Below are 21,176 nucleotides of genomic sequence, written 5' to 3'. Positions count from 1 at the left end.
GGTGCCTAGGACGAGAAGCTGAAGTCTAAGAGAGAGAGGCTCAAAGCTGAAAATCATTTGCCTTTAGAGCCACTTTGAAAAACAGTTCCACAGTTTTGTATACAGGTAAACATACACTTACCATGTGACCCAGCACTCCCACGCCTAAGCATTTACCCAAGGGAGATGGAAATCTGTATTCACACAAAAGCTTGTATGTGAATGTTTATAGTGATTTTACTCATAGTAGCCTAAAACCAGAGAAACAACCCTATGTGGGGCCTACTCCCGTGGGGCATCCCTTCCATCCAGTAATAAAAAGGAACAAATAAGTGATACAAATGTGGGTATATGACTGGGCACAGTGGCTCATGACTGCAATCCCAGCAGTTTGGGAGGCCAAAGCAGGCGGATTGCTTCAGCTCACCAGCTGAAGACCATGGAGACTAGCCTGGGCAACATGGCAAAAACCCATCTCTACAAAAAATACAAAAATTAGCCGGCTGTAGTGGTGCATGCCTGTAGTCCCAGCTACTTGGGAGGCTGAGGTGGGAGTGGAGCCTGGAAAGTGGAGGTTGCAGTGAGCCGAGATCATGCAACTGCACTCCAGCTTGGGCGATAGAGCCAGACCTTGTCTCAAAAAAAAGGTGAGGGAGGGTGGCATAAATCAATCTCAAAAGCAATATGCTCAAGTGAAAGAAGTCCCACAAAGGCTATATATTGTAGGATTCCTGTCTCAGTCTGTTTTCTGTCTCTTAGATTACCTGAAACCAGGTAATTTATTGACAAAAGGAATGTATTTCTCATAGAGGCTGAGAGGTCCGAGGTGTTGAGGGGCTGCATCTGGTGAAAACCCTCTTGCTGGTGGGGACTCTGCTGAGTCCTGAAGCCGTGCAGGACATCACATCGCGAGGGGCCTGAGTGTGCTAGCTCAGGTCTCTCTTCCTCCTTTTATAAAGCCACCAATCCCACTCCCATGGTAACCCATTAGTCCATTAACCTGTGAGTCCATTAATCTAGTCATTCATTTATGAGGACAGAGCTCTCATGTCCCAATGGCGTCTTCAAGGCCCCACCTCTCAATACTGCCACATTGGGGATTAAATCTCAACACGGCTTTTGGAGGGACAGATATTCAAACCATGGCAAGTCCATGTATATGAAATTCTGGAAAAGGCAAAACTACAGGGAGAGAAGACGGATCAGTGGTTGCTGAGGCTGGGTGATGCGGCAAGTTGATCAATAAGAGGCTGGAGCAGTTTTATGGAGGGATGGAACTGTCCTAGATCTTGACTGTGGTGGTGATCATACAATATTGTACATCTGTTGAAATCTGTCAAAACAAAGCCTCCGATCTCATGGAGCTTTCGTTCCATTGAGGGGAGACAGAGAGTAAATAAAATTTGGAGCCGGTTGTGGTGGCTCATGCCCATAATCCCAACAATCTGGCAGGCCCAGGTGGGAGGATCACTTGAGCCCAGGAGTTTGAGACCAGCCTGGGCAACATAGCAAGACCCCATCTCTACTAAAAATCATTAAAAAAAAAAAATTAGCTGGGTGGGGTGGGATGTGCCTGTAGTCCCAGCTACTCCAGAGGCTGAGACGGGAGGATCGCTCGAACCCAGGAGTTCAAGGCTGCAGTGAGCTATGATCATGCCATTGCATTCCAGCTTGGGCAACAGAGTGAGATCCTGTCTCAAAAAAACAAAACAAACAAGAACAATATCAAAAAGCAAAAAAACAGAAAAACGAGCAATAATGGAACCAACATTTATTTAAAGGACAGGGCATTTCTCATGCATCCCGTCATCTCCTCAGGCGTGCTCATGACATAGGTGCTGTAGTCCCCACTTCACAGATGAGGCAGCTTAACCCGAGAGAGGTTAAGTGATCTGTGGAAGGCCATACAGCCAGGGCGGAGGAGACAGAAACAGAAGCCACGATATTCGACTACAGAACTTCTGCTCCCACTCGCGACAATATACTGGTGGCCCAACGCCCTTTCCGGACACCAAAGTAACCCCCAGTGAGAAGTAACACCAAGCCACACTTCTCACCCCAGCCGTGATCCTCAACAGTGGCCCAACAGATGATCAACTGGAAAGCGGTAGTGCTTGCCACGCACGGGGAGGGCCGACAGGTGGCACCAGAGGGCCGCCCGGCTGCTCGCTTTGCGCCCTTGCCGGCAGTAGTTCCCAGCGTGCTCCGGAAGTGACGCGACTGATTCGCGGGGGCGCGTCTTTCCCACCCCCAGGGCCCCCGGGCTGCCTGCGGGATTCAGAGTAGCGCTGGAGCTGAGATTCTGGAGCATTCTTGCCACCCCCACCCTACGCATGTGTTGCAGTGAGAACAAGAATTTGGCGTGCGGTTTACCCGTGTTTAACCTCTTTGCGTCTCGTTTCTGAATCGTATCCACTTGAGCATCACTAGACTGATCTATTTTAACAGTGGTGGGGGGCAGCGAGGTCAGTTACGGGTCCCTCCTCCTTAAAGGGGTGGACAGTTGACTTTGGGCAAACCCCTTCCCCTCTGTGGGCAACAATTTCCCCTTCTGCAAAATGAGGGTTTGGGTTGTAGTTTCTAAGTTTAGCTGTGGCATGCGAATTCCCAGGAGGTAGTTCTTTAAAAATTCAGGTGCTCGGGCGTGGAGTGCAGACCTCTGGGTTTTTGCAGGCTAGCCAGCTGATTTTGATGCACAGGTGGACGTGGGAGACCCTGGATCAGATTGTCCCTAGGGTCCCTTCCGGCTTTAACATCTTCTGCTTCATTTTTAGGACGTGGTTTTAAACTTGAAAATGTGAAACTAGAAATGTTGCTGTGAGACCCCCTGGACAAACAGATTTTTACACCGGGGACAGAACTTGAGCAGTCTGTCTTGGCCTCGCCACTGACGTCCCTTTTTTCCTGTGGGGACGGGATGGACAGATTCCTGGTGAAAGGGGTTCAAGGGGGCCTTTTGAGGAAGCGGGAGAAGCAAGAGCCGACTGGAGAAGAGCCAGCTGTGTTGGGAGGAGACAAAGAAAGCACAAGGAAGAGGCCCAGGAGAGAGGCCCCGGGGAATGGAGGACACTCAGCAGGCCCCAGCTGGCGGCACATTCGGGCAGAGGGCCTGGACTGCAGTTACACGGTCCTCTTTGCTAAAGCTGAGGCAGATGAGATTTTCCAAGAGTTGGAGAAAGAAGTAGAGTATTTTACAGGTAAGCGGGGGAGGGGGGTGGGTGTGTGTGTGTGTGTGTGTGTGTGTGTGTGTGCGCGCGCGCACTGAGGACTTGTTTGGTGCAGTTAATGATCTTACGTTTGGAGAAATCTGAACTCAGGATCCATTATTTACTGATGGGTTCGCTAATGGATTCATCCAATATTCTCTGAGCACCTCTAGGCTAAGCCCCTTAGGTGCGTAGGACATAAACTTGAAAAAAAAAACTGGATTGCTTGTCCACTAGAAGCTGACAGATGACTTGAGTAAATCTCCACTTGGCTACTGATGAGCATCTTCTGGGAAACTTTACAAAACAAAGTAAATAAACGTGCTGGGTTCCACTGCAGAGCACTTCAGTCAGAATCGCTCCGAGGACAGGCTGACCACTTGTGTGTTTAAAAAGCTTCCAGGTGATTCTCATGGGCAGAAAGAGTTTGAGAATCACTGGTCTTATAGGAGAGATGGCAAATAACCAGGTAATTTCTCCACATCAGTGGTTCTCAGAGTTACCCGGTGGACTTGCTGTTGGCAGGGCTTGGATTGCTGAGCCCTACCCCTGTGGTTTAGTTTAGTTTCTAAGGAGATTCCAGGTGCTGCTGGTGCCGCTGGTCTGGGGAGCACACGTTGAGAACCACAGCTCTATCCTGTAATGAGGACACAAGGATCTGGCAGAGAGGCATAGAAAAGCCCACAGGAGGCCGGGTGCGGTGGCTCATGCCTGTAATCCCAGCACTTTGGGAGCCCGAGATGGGTGAATCACTTGAGGTCAGGAGTTCGAGACCAGCTTGGCCAACATGGTGAAACCCCATCTCTACTAAAATACAAAAAAAAAAAAAAAAATTAGCTGTGCGTGATGGTGCATGCCTGTAATCCCAGCTACTCGAGAGGCTGAGGCAGGAGAATCATTTGAACCCGGAAGGCAGAGGTTGCAGTGAGCCGAGATCATACCACTGCACTCTAGCCTGGGCAACAGAGTGAGACTGTGTCTCAAAACAAAACAAAAGGCCAGGCGCGGTGGCTCAAGCCTGTAATCCCAGCACTTTGGGAGGCCGAGACGGGCGGATCACGAGGTCAGGAGATTGAAACCATCCTGGCTAACACGGTGAAACCCCGTCTCTATTAAGAAATACAAAAAACTAGCCGGGCGAGGTGGCGGGCGCCTGTAGTCCCAGCTACTCGGGAGGCTGAGGCAGGAGAATGGCGTGAACCCGGGAGGCGGAGCTTGCAGTGAGCTGAGATCTGGCCACTGCACTCCAGCCTGGGCGACAGAGCGAGACTCTGTCTCAAAAAAAAAAAAAACAAAAAACAAAAAACGAAAGCCCACAGGCCAGGCATGGTGGCACACACCTGTAATCCCAGCTACTCTAGAGGCTGAGGTGGGAGGATCACTTGAGGCCAGGAGTTCAAGTCCAGCCTGGGCAACATAGTGAGACCCCTTCATAGCTTTATTATTTTATGTTTTGAGACAGGGTTTCACTCTGTCACCTAGGCTGGAGGGCTGGGACACGATCCTGGCTCACTGCAGCCTCATCCGCCTGGGTTCAAGTGATTCTCCCATCTCAGCATCCTAAGCAGCTGGGACCACAGATGTACACCACCAAGCCTGGATAATTTTTAAATTATCCATAGGTCTCACTGTGTTACCCAGGCTGTTAATTGAACTCCTGGCCTTCAGTGATCCTCGCCTTGGCCTCCCAAAGTGCTGGGATTGCAAGCATGAGCCAGCACGCCTGGCTCGCCGTCTCTTTAAAAAAAGAAATGCCCACAAGAGACCCTAGCCGTGTGAGCCCCATCTTTCATGGGGTTACACGCCCTTAGTCCCTACAGTTGACAAAGCCATCCTAGCCTGTAAACTAACGTTATCGTGCTCCACTTTTAGCCTCTTTATTCTGCCTTTACTGTAGTTAAGGCAGTTAAGTTACAATGTTCACTAAAAAAATGGCCCAGGGCCATGTTTCTCTCCTTGTAGGACAAGAGTCATTGTTCTTACATGAACATTTGGGGCAATTGGCTTGGTGCAGTGGTGCACACCTGTAATCCCAGCACTTTGGGAGACTGAGGCAAGCGGACCACTTGAGCCCGAGTTCAAGACCAGTCTAGGCAACATGGTAAAACTCTGTGTCTACAAAAAAATACAAAAAAAGTTAGCCGTGCATGGTGGCGTGCCCCCATGGTCCCAGCTACTCAGGAGGCTGAGGCAGGGGGACTGCTGGAGCCCTGGAGGTGGAGGTTGCAGTGAGCTTACAAAAAAGTTAGCCGGGCATGGTGGCACACCTCTGTCGTCTCAGCTATTCAGGAAGCAGAGGCGGGAGGATCACTGGAGCACAGGAGGTGGAGGTTGCAGTGAGCTGAGATTGTGCCACTGCACTCCAGCCTGGGTGACACAGGGAGACCCTGTCTCAAAGAAAGGAAAACAAAAAAAAGAAAATTTGGGGCAAGCCAAAATGATGATTGAGGAGGGGTTTAAATTGCGTGGAATGACGGGGAAATGTTATTCCTTACTTCCCTTTCAATCTTGAATACCCAAGGAGCATGTATGTGGGGCACTGGATTTCTGATGGTGGCAGTTGGGGGGCCATCTGGATTTCTAGAGGGGAGTCGAGTGGAAAGGAACTGCCATGTTTCCTCTGCACAGGGGCGCTGACCAGGGTCCAGGTATTCGGGAAGTGGCACAGTGTGCCCAGGAAGCAGGCAACGTACGGCGACGCTGGGCTGACCTACACATTTTCAGGCCTCACGCTGTCTCCAAAGCCCTGGATCCCAGTTCTAGAGCGCATCCGGGATCGCGTCTCTGGGGTGACTGGACAGACCTTCAACTTTGTGCTCATCAACAGGTGACACCCTGTCTGTTTAGTGGACTCAGTGTTACAAGTCTTCTGTCTCCTCCAAAAGCAAGTGTTTAGGGTTCCACCCTATTTGGTTCATTGGTACAAATCATTTCTTAGTACACCGGGGCTCTAGGAGTGGAACAGCGCCAGCGCTCGGTCTTCCTGGAGCTCATCCCAGAGGAGGAAGTGAGAGGTTATTAACTCCTGAACAAACAGCTGAATGAGACAATTTCTTCTGGGTTTTTTTTTTTTTTTTTTTTTTTTTTTGAAACAGGGTTTTTCTATGTTGCCCAGGCTTAGTCTGAAACTCCTGGACTCAAGCGATCCTCCCACCTCGGCCTCCCAAAGTCTGGAATTGCAGGCGTGAACCACTATGACTGACCCTAGACAATTTCAGACAGTGATAACCATCTTGCGAAAAATTAAACAGGCCGATTTGACTGAGAATGGTTTGCGATTAGGGCCAGGTTTCTCAGTGGCAGCACTGTGGACATTTTGGGCCCGGTCATTTGTTGTTTGGGGCTGACCTGTGCCTTGTGGGATGCTCAGCACATCCCTGGCCTCCATCCACTAGATGCAAGTAGTGTCCCCCACCCCCCAATACCTGTCCCCTGGGGCAGAATCACCCTGGCGGAGAACCCTGGGTGGGTTTAAGGGAAGGTCACTTTAGATGGGGTGGTTAGAGGAGGGCTGAGGCAGTGTGTTTGAGCTGATAACTAAATGGAGAGTGCCAGCCACAGACATCTGGAGGGAGAGCAGAGGGACTCTGGAGTGTCTGTGAAGCAAAAGTCCTGCAGGATGGCCAGAAAGCAGTGAATGAGGGAAAGAAGAGGATGACATGAGCTCAGAGGTGGGCAGAGGCCAGGCTGGGCCGAGTATGGCCTTTAAGTGCAGGGTGAAATCATGTGATAAAGGTTTACATAGACTGGCCACGGGAACTACAGTAAGACATGATTTTGGCTTTGGATGTCTTCAGTTTTAAAGCACATGAACTGGCCGGGTGTGGTGGCTTATGCCTGTAATCCCAACACTTTAGGAGGCTGAGGAGAGTGAATTGCTTGAGCTCGAGTTCAAGACCAGCCTGGGTAATATGGTGAAAACATTTCTACAAAAGAAAAAAAATTAGGTGGGGTGGTGCATACCTGTAGTCCCAGCTACTTGGGAGGCTGAAGTGGGAGAATCACCTGAGCCCGGGAGGCTAAGGCTGCAGTGAGCTATGATTGTGCCACTGCACTCCAGCCTGGGTGACAGAGCGAGACCCTCTCAAAAATAAGTAAATAATAAATAAGTCACATGAACAAATAGGTCAACAGACCCCTTCAGGGTTGGCTTATCTTAGAGCCTGCTGTGGACCTCCAGCCGTCGCAGAAACAACAGCAGGAACAGCCGTGCACAGAGCGCCATTTCACACTGTGAGGAAACGAGGGCTGGCGGTGCTGGTGAGTTTCAGGAGAGGGTGGTTTTTATGCACTGCTTGTTTTCTCATTGCAGGTATAAAGATGGCTGTGACCACATCGGGGAGCACCGAGATGATGAAAGAGAACTGGCCCCTGGGAGCCCCATCGCCTCTGTCTCCTTTGGTGCCTGCAGAGACTTTGTCTTCCGGCATAAGGATTCCCGTGGGAAAAGCCCCTCCCGGAGGGTGGCGGTGGTCAGGCTGCCGCTGGCCCACGGGAGCTTGCTTATGATGAACCACCCGACCAACACACACTGGTACCACAGTCTTCCCGTGAGAAAGAAGGTTCTGGCTCCACGGGTCAATCTGACTTTTCGTAAAATTTTGCTTACTAAAAAATAAAAACGTTTTTAACCGTGTTTCTCTTTTATCTTTCCCTCTGCACTCTAAGAGGGAGCTGGTGTTTCCCTTACCAACAGGGAACACAGAAAGGTTTAAAGCACAGGACTTGTTATGTAACAGTGCAGAATTCAGAAAGACGATGTTTGTAACAGATGAGTGCATTACACCAGGTGACTGTTTTCCTAACAAAATGATGATTTTATTGCTATAATACACAGCAGATACAAAAGTACCTTTAGCAAATACATAAGTCAGCAGTTATTATGGCAAAACCACTAATTTAACTTAGATCTTCCCCAAGAGAAGCTACTTACTTTGAAAATAACTTAAAACTAGAAATCAGATTATTGGGCTGCTGCTTAATGCATAATAATTTACAAAATGAAGAGGTTAAAAGGCTTTGCACAGGTATTGTTCACATTTATAGCCTTGGCTCAAACCCTGGCCTCTCACCAAAGAGAGATCTGCTTATAGCCGTACGTTCCAAGGCTCAGCCGCTTTTCTCCATCTTTCTTTAATGGTAGATTTCAAAAAGTACGCAGTGGCAGAACAGCAATTACTTAAAGCTACAGCTTTGCAGTACACTTTAAGGTCACATGATTTGGGCATTTGTTCTACCAGACTTGGGTAAAACAAGTGTGTTCATTTCAACATCCAAGCCAAGGTCTGCATCGGGTGAGTGCAGGATGGACCGTACAGTTCAAGCTGCCCCTTGCACCCCAACGCCCAGAGCCTGGAGAGCCTGTACAGTATATTCTGTGGACAGTGAGAGTTACTGAGTCCTCAGGGTGCAGCCTGGGCCCAGTAGAAGAGTGACCATCTGGGCTTCCTGCACGGTGAGCTGCTGCCAAGGCACCGTTTGGTGTGTCCGCCAGCTCGCCCCCAGCAGAGGAAGCACAGGTCTTAGCCTAACCTCAGATGACCTTTTGGATAGGTCTGATTTCAGTCTTACCTCTGATGAGTTGGTTTGAATTTGGATCTATTTTTTTTAATTAAAAATCTAGCTTAAAACAGGTACTACTGTGTCATCAAAATTCCTGTGGCCCTGGGCTGCATTCAGAGACTTACCCAAAAAGGGAAGAAAGTGCTCAATATATACTTTTTGTATTAGGCTACTGGAAATGAATAAATTCAGAATATGAACCTAGAGCAACATACAATACTAGATGCCACCTGTAGTTATATGTTTTTAAAAAGTCAAAAGCTGCTTTCTTCTTTTCATGAAAAGGGCTGAACTTTGGTGTCATCAAATCTAACCCTTCACAAATGAGGAAACTGAGGTTCAGAGAGACTGCAGCCCCAAGGTCAGCCCTTCCTTCCTAAGCCCGCTGTCAACTCAGGGCAGGGATTGTCTTTTTATACAGCCCCAAGTTCCTACCTGTAAACCTTTAGAGCTCTGTACGGGCAATAAATAAACAGATGAAAGTAACCATTTACAGTGGATCCTTGTGTAAGAAAGAGTTTTCCACAGAGCAGAGGAATCAGGTGTTGCAAAGATATAGCTCAGGTCTGGCTATTCACAGAGTTTTATAATACAGTGTAATTACATCTCAGTCCAATATACAAAAGATAAAAGCAACAAGTAAGCTTTTCACTTATAACCGACAAAGTAGTGAAAGAGTTTCCCCAGGGGGGCAGATTTGGCAGATGAGCCTTTACTCCATAGAAAGAACTGGAAGATTAGAAAAGGCATAGAAAAAGGAAAGTGTTCTTTAGGCATCTTTCACCTGTTCTCTCGCTATCCTTTTGAGTAGCCTGGAGGGAATATTTCAGAATGGATGTGCTACAAAAGCAATCAAAAGTGAAAGGCACTTTTTCTTCTAAATTGTTGCCTTTAATAATTTCATTAATTCTTGTCAACAATTTTTATGGGCCTGCTTATTAAAAATAAAAGATCTGGGTGGAAACGCTGATTACACAAAGGTGCTTCCCCTCTGAGAACACCTAACATTACAATATGAAAACGGTGGCTTCAAGAATCTGCATTCTTTTAATGACCTGTATCAGATGAGTAAAAAGACACTCCAGACATCATGAATGCTTTCTTAATACAACAACAGTACCTTCTACACACATGAACAGAGCTGTTCAGGGAGCCTGATTTGGTATGAATTGGGGCTGGCTCCCAGGTGGAGCCTGCTCTCAGAACACACCGGAAAGCTGGAAGGCTCCAGTGCGGCTGCTTGCACACACAACAGTACAGTTTTACTTTTTTCCCGGACAGTGTGAAGACAGTGCCATCAGCTCTAGCCTTGCAGGAGGGCGAAGTCATTCTTCAGACTTGTACTCCTGGCTCTGGTGTTGCATCCTGGAAAGGACGCGCTCATAGAACAGCAGGTAGGCGCTGGAGGACAGGACCTCCTGCAGGCTGGCCTTGCGGACAGTGTCATCGGAGACCCACAGCCACTGGTTGCTGGTTGAGAGAGGGTTCCTGGCCGAAGGTGGGGACCGTCGGTAAGTGACAAAGTGTCCAGAGTGCATGTCTCCATGGTGGACGACAACTGCCATCAGCCGGAAGAGGTATGTGGAGGAGCTGAACGATAGGAACACATGTCAGGGGTTTACAATTTTAACAAAAAAGACTTTATAGGCAAAAACGAAAGAATCCTAATGTTAAATAGGGGATCAATACAATAGTAAGTCCATACCACCGAATGCTACACAACTATTAAGATACAGATCTGTATTTACTGACATGGCAAGATGTACATTCTATGAGTATATGTATATTGTATATATGTGTATGTTTGTATCAAATGAGTGTATGTGTTTATGTATACTGTATGTATGTGTGTTCACATACCCACATATGACTTTATAGACTGCGGGACCCTAAATGTTTAATTGGCTATCTATAGGTGGTATCCCAAGAAATTTTATATTTTCTTTATATTTTATACATACACACATATATATACACATACATATGCATATGTAAATTTTATGTACTTTAAGAATTCTTAGTTTAAAAGTTATTTCCATTTTGAACAAAAATAAGTAAGAATGTACAATCATGAAATTTCCCCTTAAAATGAAAAATAAACCTCTACATATTCCTGAATTCATTTCTGTGAAAAGCTAATTTTCGAAGCTAAGAGTAGTGGTAGCTCTAAGATGGGGCCTGTAAAGGGCAGCTCACCTGTAGTCGGGAACAACCGGGAGAGGGAAGGGCATCGGTGCGGACAGTGTTGGTAATAAAGATGGGGAGCAGGCGCCATTCATAAAAATCTGTGTTTTGGGGGCCCCTGGCTGATTCAGAACTGCAAGAGAAAAAGGCCCGAGTCAAAGAAAATAAGCAGTGGCTCTGTAAACAAAGCCTGGTTTTGATTACCTTGAAAGTTAACTCCCCATAATGCTACAAAGAAAAAAATATATTTCATTTGGTATTATATAGATTCATAAAATAATCTGCCCTTTATCCTTAATCTAAAATAGGGATAATCTGTCTTAATGCCAAATAGGACAAGTGTATCTAGCTCCAGCTTTATGGCTAGCCTGGGATCTTTGAGCTCCTAGCCCTGTTTGCTAATGGCATGTATCAAAGTTAATCAGTAGCTAATTTACTGGCTTTTGACCTAAACCAAAGTTTCTCAACATGGCACCAGACGGTTTTGGCTGGATCATTCTTTGTTGCGGGGCCTGTCCTGGGCATCAGAGGATGTTGAACAGCATCCCTGGCCTTTACCCAGTAGCACCCCTCCCCTAGCAGTGACAACCAAAACTGTTACCAGACATTGCCCAATGTCCCTCGGGCGGCAAAACTCCTCCAAGTTGAGAACCACTGATCTAAGCATTCTATTTTCTTTAATTCTGTCAGCTTCTAAGGAATACCAACATGTAACAGCATTAATACATGTTTATGGGTATACATAAGATAATTAAGGCCATATTTACATGTCTTTTCCTTTCAAGTGTCATTTTTGGGGGCCGTTACATACCAAGTAGTTTACTGATGACTTTTTTTTTTTTTTTTTGGCGGAGTCTCGCTCTGTCGCCCAGGCTGGAGTGCAGTGGCGCGATCTCGGCTCACTGCAAGCTCCGCCTCCCGGGTTCACGCCATTCTCCGGCCTCAGCCTCCCGAGTAGCTGGGACTACAGGCGCCCGCCACCTCGTCCGGCTAGTTTTTTGTATTTTTTAGTAGAGATGGGGTTTCACCGTGTTAGCCAGGATGGTCTCGATCTCTTGACCTCGTGATCCGCCCGTCTCGGCCTCCCAAAGTGCTGGGATTACAGGCTTCAGCCACCGCGCCCGGCCGACTTTTTTTTTTTTTTTAAAGACAGGAGCTTGCTCTGTTGCCCAGGCTGGAGCACAGTGGCGTGATCAGAGCTCACTGCAGCCTCAAACATCTGGGTTCAAGCAATCCTTCCACCTCAATCTCCCAAACTGCTGGGACTACAGGTGTGAGCCACCACGACTGGCCCTACTGCTGGCATCTTTAACCATAGCCAGCATGCTCTCAACATTAGTAAACCTGCACCCCAGCCCAGGAGAGGGGGAAGGTGGGGTGCAGAGGTCTTTGATTTAAAACCAGGGCTAAGGGCTGAACCTGAGTCTGTCCCCTACCTCATCTCTTTTCGATGTTAATTTAGTGACTTGATGAGAAAGAGGAAAACACAATCTCCCTGACATGATGAGGTGTCGGGCCATGCAACTGTGGTCACAAAAAGAACAAAAGGACTAAGGGACCCTAAATAGGAAAGTATGGGGTGTGAGACGATCCTGACCTAACTGGGGGCGGCAGGCAGGTGGTGAGTTCAGGCTGAGAGCCCTTCAAGTGAGTGGGTTTTCCTCATGTCTAACTCTAAAGAGCTCAGTGTGTCACTAGAGACACCTTTAGAAAATGGACCAACAGGCCGGGCGCGATGGCTCAAGCCTGTAATCCCAGTACTTTGGGAGGCCGAGGCGGGTGGATCACGAAGTCAGGAGATCGAGACCATCCTGGCTAACATGGTGAAACCCCGTCTCTACTAAAAATACAAAAAACTAGCCGGGCGTGGTGGTGGGCGCCTGTAGTCCCAGCTACTCGGAGGCTGAGGCAGGAGAATGGCGTAAACCCGGGAGGCGGAGCTTGCAGTGAGCCGAGATCGGGCCACTGCACTCCAGCCTGGGTGACACAGCGAGACTCCGTCTCAAAAAAAAAAAAAAAAAAAGAAAAAGAAAATGGACCAACATGGCATTCTAGGGCCAGTTCTCCTGTGCGGTGTTTACCCTTGGACCAATCATTCAACCCCATGGAGCCTCCACGTTCTCATCAGTAAGACCAGGGGTGATAATAGCTACCTGGCTTAACTGAGACCTCAGCTGAGGGCAGTAATGGAATCAGATACATAATTCAGTACAGAAGTCACTTCAGCCCCCAGAAGAGGTTTGGTGATCTTTAGCCAGGACATGTCCTCCCCACATTTCCTGTACTGACAGGAAATGACACGACCAAAAAAAGAAAAAAAAATTCACTGAAATGATGTGAGCCAATGATTATATCATTTAGTGGAAAGATCAGAAGACAAGGCTGCAATTTTAAGCATTTCTCTCTGTACTTTTTCATCTGTAATATGGTTTCAAAAACCATACATCTCTCTGCTACATAATTTTAACCTCTTCTAAGAAATCTTCCCTCTTCCACCCCCAATCCTGCTGTTCTCAAGAGTTTAAGCAACCATTGTACAAGCCTTGTGCTCATGTTATAAGGGACCCAGAAGGTGGTGACGCCAAACTGCTTTTCTCTGTGCTGAAAATTCCTGCTGCATCAGGTGCACACACCTGGCGTGGGGGCTCCCGGCCCATCCTGCAGCTCCAGTGTAGGCCCTGGGTTCTTGTTCAGTTTAGGGTTGTGTTGACTAGGTTTATGTCCAAGGAGGTGGTACTTGTAAATGTCCATCATCAGGAACTCATTGAACTGCACGTGCTCGTGCCGCTTCAGAGGCGTGCCGTGACTGGACCAGCTCAGCCGTTGTAGGTGGATGCACAGACACTGAGGGAGCTGCGGGTGGAAGAGAAACCGGGAGAACTGAGTTGTTTCAGTGGCAGGACACACGGAGTCCTCAAAACAAAACCAACAGGGTGTGTGGTGTGGGCTCACCTTCCCTAGTTTTAACTGTTTAACAAAAGTGGTCCTCTGATGTTCCACCTTTTCCCCATTCAACGTTCCCTTGGCTTCAATCTGAAATAAAAGAAACATTTATCTGCAGAAATGCCTAAAATAGGACAGCTTTGGAGTGCTGCAGACAACAGTGGTGTTATAGCGGCACACAGTTGGCACTTGACTGCTACCTGCTGAAATGAATTCAGCTGCCCAGTTATTTGTGAATTGTTTCCCCTGATCTCTCTTAGTCATTAAATAACAGCAACAGTGGAGGGAAGAGAACGTGAAGAGCGAACATTGATGCTCTGACACTGGCATGTCATCTATTAATTGTTTTCTGTCTTCAAAAATTCTGTTCCATACAGTTCCTCTTGAGTCAGAGGGGAAAACTCAGTTACTTAGGGGAGTTAGGCAGGTAGCACAGGTTAAAAGAAAGGATGCAAAACAAATGGGACTGGAAGCAACTGCAGCAAACTGGAGAGGGCATTTCTCATCTCAGCGTGACAGTTAATTCTTTAAATACTGTGCATGAAACAAAACTCATCTGGGAAAGAGATTTGGTCCATGAGCGGCCAATGTCCAAAGCAAGTTAGGGAGAAGTAGAAGTGGCTGAAAAGACCCACTGGGTACAGTCAGAAGAGCTCAGGGTCAGTGGTGTGAGAGGTGCTACATCAGCACACACAGACCAGCTGGGAATGACTTTTGGGGTTCAATGCATACCTTTGTACAGTTGTCACACACAACATCCCGCACTGATTCTGATGAGATGAAGTGGTGAAGGCAGTGGTCCAGGGTCAATGGGTGACCCTACAGCATGAGAAGAAGAAAATTACTACAATTCAAAGGACAGCTATACTGAAACTGTTAGCAGATGGCAGTGTGAAGACCAGAACTTTATTTTGATGTATGCAGGCAATAAAGTTTTATAGTCACAACTGGATGTTTCCTGGACAAACATGGGACTCAAAGCTCCCCAGACTGCTATTATGGACAGATTCTAGAGCATGAGGATGTAACTGCACGAACTTGTGGACTTCCATGCTGTTTTAGGTATCTTTGAATTTGAGGTTAATGTCTGTGTGTGTGTATTCAAAAAGCCAAAATTTCTGGAGCAAAAGAAAAACCATTCATTATCCTCCCTCCCATAATCATGCCACATATTAAAGTTAACATGGGGTTCAACCAACCATGTATCTGAGTTAACATGGGGTTCAACCATGTATCTGAATTACACATAGTGCCTGAGCCACATAAAATGCCTCAAAACCCTTTCAGATTGAAATGTCTCTGAAACAGACTCCAAATAAACCATAAATCAGTACATACCCATGTGGCGGCTGGAATACTTAGTGAAAGGCTATCAAAGGTATCAAATCGAACAGGACTCTGAAACAAATATTGCAGAAAATCCAGAAAAAATTTAGGCTTAGTTCAAAGTTTTAAAGATGGAAGATATGTGACTATGAAACAGTTTAATATTGAGATGCCCAACATTAACATAGTAAAATATAATGTACTTAGTTAGAATCAAATTCTATTAAAACAACCTTGTACACATAAGAGGTACAATAATACTAAAGAATCGCTTGGAACAACTGAAAGATTAAATACCTGAGCCAGAAATAATTTTGGGATTTTATTTTAAGGAAATAACCATGGGCATAACTGCAAGGATATTCATCAATATTATTTATAATAGCAAAAATTTGAATACAGTCAGCATTACTTAACAATGGGGATACAGTCTGAGAAATGCATCCTTAGGTGATGTCATCATTGTGTAAACAACACAGAGTGCACTTACAAAACCTAGATGGTGCATCCTACTACACACCTAGGCCATAGGGTCTAGCTACTGCTCCTAGGCTACCAACCTGTACAACATGTTACCGTACTGAATGCTGTAAGCAACTATAACACAGTGGGCAGGATTTGTGCATCTAAACATAGAAAAAGTACCGTACAAATAAAGTATTATAATCTTACGGGACCACCATCATATATGTGGTTTGTCATTGACCAAAACATCATCATACAGCACATGACTGTAGTTGAAAGTTTTAGCGAATGGTTTAATAAATTATATAGCATGTCCACAGAATGAAACACTACGTTAAACAAAATGTAGAAGAATGTATGATCATGTGGAAAGATGTTCACATTAGATTATTCATTGCAAAAAAGCAGACGACGAAGTAGGGTGAGACAGTGCCTGCTTTTAGTGATGGCAGAGGCGCTTGGGTAGATTAACCCTCCTTGAGATAACAATTGTAAAGTTTGGAACAAAACAAAACAAAACAGTTTGAATGAACAGAGAGCTACCAAAAGCAGGCAGAAATGGAAAAGAAATCAACTCTTGGAAAAACAGAACTCTGTGGGCGAGATTTGTGTGTTTGTGGCTTTTTTTCCTGGTTGATGTGGTGCTGGGTGGCAAAAAGCAGCATCCTACAGGATTGAGTAGTCAGATGACAGAGTTCAAGAATCAGGGCTGGTGGAGAGACCAGGGTAAATGCCAGGAAGAAAGGAGACACAGAGGGGATGAGCCCCAAAGTTTATACCTAAACTCTGTTCAATTCCAGGGCTGATCCCTGAACCACACGTGCACGGGGGAAACTCCAGGGAGCCTGGCAAAAAGTAGCAGCTGGAAGCTAAAAAAACTGAGCAGAGGTTTTGCCACCCAATGTAGGGGAGACAGAGTTGAGTTTGAGCCCAGCCAGGTTAACTGCGGGCCAGAAGAAAATTAATTTTTCTTCATAGAAATGTAACAGAATCCCTACTCTCTATGTCTGTACTATGATGTTAAGTACACAATAAAAAATTACTAAACATAAAATACAAAGAAGTCAGCACACAAGGACCTCACAGATGCATCATAAATATGCTCAAGGATGTAAAGGAAAATATACAGTGACAGTGAATGAACAAATTGAGAATCTCAGAACAATGGAAACTATTAAAAAGAAGGCAATAGAAATTCTATAACTAAAAACAACAGTGACTACCATGAAAAATTTGTTGCATAGGCAAACAGAGACTGGAGATGAAAAAAGAATCAGGCCAGGTATGGTGGCTCACACCTGTAATCCCAACACTTTGGGAGGCTGAAGTGGAAGGATCACTTGAGCCCAGGAGTTTGGGACCAACCTGAGCAACACAGTGAGACCCTGTCTCTACAAAAAATAAAAAAAATTAGCTGGGTGTGGTGGTGCACACCTGTAGTCCCAGCTGCTCAGGGGGCTAAGGTGGGAGGATAACTTGAGCCTGGGAGGTTGAGGCTGCAGTGAGCTATGATCACATTATTGCAATTCAGTCTGGATGACAGAGCTAAGACCCTGTCTCAAAAAAGAAAAAAAGAAAAAAAGAGAGAAAAGAATCAGTGAACATGAAGATAACAGCAATGATCTAATTTAAAGAACACACAGAAGAAAGATTGAAGAAAATTGAACAAGACCTCAGTGACCTGTGGGCCAACATTAAGTAAACTAATAAGTAAAAATGGGCATAAAATCTTTGTTGAAAAAATAATGGCCAAGAATTTTCAAATTTAGTTAAAAAAAAAAAAGTACAGATTTAAGAAACTCAGCAACCCCAAACAAGATAAATACTAAGAAAACCACATCTATACACAGCATGAACAAAAATAAAGAGAAAATTTTGTAAGCAGTATAAGCAGAAGAAAAAAATGACACTTTACATAGAGAAGAATGATATAAATGACACTAACTGAAAAAATGGAGGCCAGAAGACAATAGAACAATGTCCTTAAAATGATGAATTTAAAATAAACCAAAGCAAAACAACGGCAACACTGTCAACCCAAAGTTCTATATCCATCAAGTACTATTCTTCAAAAATGAAGGTAAGACAAAAACATTTTCATATACATGAAATCTAAGTGTATCCATCACCAGTACCCCTATAACAAATGTTGAAAGGATGTTTTTAGGCCAAAAGGGAAAAAAACATAAAATGGATTTTCATCTACATGAAAGACTGAGAACAAGAAAAAAGGTAAATATATTTTTTATATTAATTAATTAATAGAAGCGAAGGTGACTCTTACACACTACTGGTGGCAACGTAAATTGGTGCAGCCTTTTTTTTTTTTTTTTTTTTTTTTTGAGACTGAGTCTCGCTCTGTCGCCCGGACTAAAGTGTAGTGGAGCGATCTTGGCTCAATACAACCTTGGCCTCCTAGGTTCAAGCCATTCTCCTGTCTCAGCCTCTGGGGTAGCTGGTATTACAGGCGCCCACCACCATGCCTGGCTAAGTTTTGTAATTTTAGTAGAGACGGGGTTTCACCATGTTGGCCATGCTGGTCTTGAACTCCTGACCTTGTGATCCACTCGCCTTAGCCTCCCAAAGTGCTGGGATTACAGACGTGAGCCACAGCGCCTGGCTGGTGCAGCTATTATGGAAAATCGTACGGAGGAGGTTCTTCAAAAAGTTAAGAACAGAACTACTGTATGAACTAGCAATACCACTTCCGGGCATATATCCAAAGGAAATGAAATGAAACACACATAACTCTTTAAAGCAAAAACTATGACACAGTATTGTGGGGTTTATAATGTATGTATAATAGCACAAAGGCTGGGGTAACAGAACTATATTTTTGTAATATTCCAGGATTTTACATGACAAAGTATAATATTAACTCTAAACAGAATGTGATAAGGTAAAATTGCATAATGTAATCTCACACACACACACCCCCCCATACACAAACACACAAGAGTAAAGCTAAAAGGCCAACAAAGGTATTAAAACGGAATACTAAAAAGTATTCCATTAACCTGAAAGAAGCCAGTGAAGGGGGAACAGAAGAACAAGAAAAAATGTAAGACAAACAGAAAATAAATGGTAAAATGGCAGACTGAAATCTAATCACATCAATACTTAAACTGAATGTAAATGAACTAAGCATTCCAACTAAAAGACTGTCAAGCTAGATAAAAAAGCAAGACCCATTATATGCTGTCCACAAAGCCACACTTTAAAGGGCTGAAAATAACAGAAAGAAATTACCCAATAAACATTAGCTAGATTAAAAATGAGTCACTCAAATAGACTTCAAGTCAAGGAGTCTTAGCAGAAATGAAGAGGGACAATTTATCATGACAAGATGAGTTAACTCATCATAATACATACGCTTGTATCCAATGACAAAGTTTTAAAAAATTAGCAGAAATAGAGCTAAAGAAAGACAAATTTTAACAAACAAGCAAGAAATAATACCAATATTAAACAAAATCTTTCAGTAAACAGAGGAGTGAACATTTTCCAGCCTATTTTATGAGGCTAGTATAATCCTTATAACAAAGCCTGACAAAGACATCACAAGAGAAGAAAAGTGTAAGAACAATATTCCTCATAAACATAGATACTAATATCCTTTAGGAAATATTAGCAAATCAAATTCACTAATATATAAAAACAATACAGCATCACCATCAAGTGCGGTTTATCCCAGAAAGGCTGGTTTAACTTAGAAAAATGAATTACTGTAATTCACCATGTTAACAGAATAAAATAATAAAATAAAATATGATAATCTCAATAGATGCAGGAAAAAAATGACAAAATTCAATCACTATTAATTGCAAAAATTCTCAGGAAACTAGGAACAGAAGGGAAGTTTCTCAGTATGATAAAGGGGTAAACTAAAACCTAAAGCTAATATCATACTTAATTATAAAACACCAAATACTTGCTTCAGAAGATCTGAAACAAAGCAAAGATGTTTGCTATCATCACTCTTATTTAACTTTGTACCAGAAGTCTTAGCCAGGATAATAAGGCAAAGAAAAAAAAAAAAGGAATAAATACTGGATTGGAAAGGAAGAACTAAAACTATTTCCATTCATAAGCAACATGACTGTTTACATACACAGAGAATACTAAGGAACATATAACAAAACTTCTATAGCTTCTAGAATAAATGAATGTTTACAAAAATCTCAAATAGAAGGTCAAAATATAAACAGCTGTATGTCTATATACTAGGGGCAAACAATTTGAAAATAAATTTTTTTGATTCCATTTACAATAGTATCAAAACAATGCAAGGAAAAAAGAGATGAATAGTCAACTTATAGATTACAGTTCCTTAACATATCTTACATATCTTTTAATATGCGAACCTTATTTTTAAAAAGACCATTCAACATATTAGTCTTCAAGGTAATGTCACTCAGAACTGCAATGACACAGCAATCAAAAATCAACAAAATGAAAAGGCAACATATGGAATAAAAGAAAATATTAGCAAACCATATATCTGATAAGAGGTTAATATCCAAAACTGAATACTTGAAATATACTAAGAGAGTGTTTATAAGGAACTCATATGAACGAACAGCAAAAAACAACACAAAACAAAGTAACATAATTAAAAAATGGACAAAGGACATGAATAGACACTTTCCAAAAAAAGACATATAAATGGCCAGCAGGTATATGAAAAGGCACTCAATATCACTAATCACCAGGGAAATGCAAATAAAACCACAAAGAGCTATCACCTCACACCTGTTAGGATGGCTATTACCAAAAAGACAGCATGTGGTCAGGTGCAGTGGCTCATGCCTTAATCCCAGTACTTTTGGAGGCCAGACAGGCGGATTACCTGAGGTTGGGAGTTCAAGACCAGCCTGGCCAATATGGTGAAACCCGATATCTACTAAAAATACAAAAGATTAGCTGGGCATGTTGGCATGCGCCTGTAATCCCAGCTACTTAGGAGACTGGGGTGGGAGAATTGCTTGAACCCAGGAGGCGGAGGTTGCAGTGAGCCAAGATGGCACCACTGCACTCTAGCTTGGGTGCGGCAGAGCGAGACTCCATCTGAAAAAAAAAGACAGCATGTAACAAGTGTTGCCGAGGGTGTGGAGAGAAGACAACGCTTGTACGCTGTTGGTGGGAATGTAAATGGAAAACAGTATGGAGGTTCCTCAAAAAGTTAAGAATAGAACTACTATATGAACTAGCAATACCACTCCTAGGTATATATCCAGAGCAAATGAAATCAGGATCTCAAAGATATATCTGCAAAACAATGTTCACTGTAGCATTATTCACAATAGCGAAGATATGGAACGTCTAGACAGATGAATGAGAAAATGTGGTATACATGTACAATGGAATATTATTCAGCCATCAAAAAGGAAGTTCTACCATCTGTGACAACATAGATGAAACTGGAGGCCATCTGCTATGTGAAATAAGCCAGATATAGATAAACACTGCCTGATCTCATACCTACATGGAATCTAGAAAAGCCAAACTCAC

The 21,176-nt window shown here is 44.2% G+C and overlaps 2 protein-coding genes across 11 annotated transcripts in view; one reads left to right on the top strand and one right to left on the bottom strand.

Moving 5' to 3' along the window:
• The first annotated feature begins 2,216 nt into the window (after positions 1–2,216).
• Positions 2,217–7,823, top strand: ALKBH2 (alkB homolog 2, alpha-ketoglutarate dependent dioxygenase). Of its 5 annotated transcripts, none has more exons than XM_015152703.3 (4): positions 2,217–2,444; positions 2,754–3,176; positions 5,814–6,012; positions 7,498–7,821. In XM_015152703.3, exons 2-4 carry the CDS (start codon positions 2,897–2,899, stop codon positions 7,802–7,804), a joined length of 786 nt encoding a protein of 261 aa, XP_015008189.1. In that variant the 5' UTR covers positions 2,217–2,444; positions 2,754–2,896; the 3' UTR covers positions 7,805–7,821.
• A 156-nt stretch (positions 7,824–7,979) lies between these two features.
• Positions 7,980–21,176, bottom strand: part of USP30 (ubiquitin specific peptidase 30) — a 34,640-nt gene continuing 21,443 nt past the window's right edge. For 5 of the 6 annotated variants that reach the window (XM_015152698.3, XM_015152702.3, XM_077952677.1 and 2 more), the window contains 6 exons: positions 15,213–15,272; positions 14,607–14,693; positions 13,884–13,964; positions 13,565–13,784; positions 10,944–11,064; positions 7,980–10,337 (listed from right to left, as the gene is read on the bottom strand). In XM_015152698.3, coding sequence (XP_015008184.1) covers positions 10,073–10,337; positions 10,944–11,064; positions 13,565–13,784; positions 13,884–13,964; positions 14,607–14,693; positions 15,213–15,272 — 834 coding nt within the window. In that variant the 3' untranslated portion in view covers positions 7,980–10,072. 6 annotated transcript variants of the gene reach the window in all.

The sequence above is a fragment of the Macaca mulatta genome, chromosome 11 (genome assembly GCF_049350105.2).
Source record: "Macaca mulatta isolate MMU2019108-1 chromosome 11, T2T-MMU8v2.0, whole genome shotgun sequence".
Lineage (NCBI taxonomy): Eukaryota > Metazoa > Chordata > Mammalia > Primates > Cercopithecidae > Macaca > Macaca mulatta.
The sequence above is the reverse complement of the archived record's forward strand: the minus strand, read 5'-3'. Positions and strand labels throughout refer to the sequence as shown.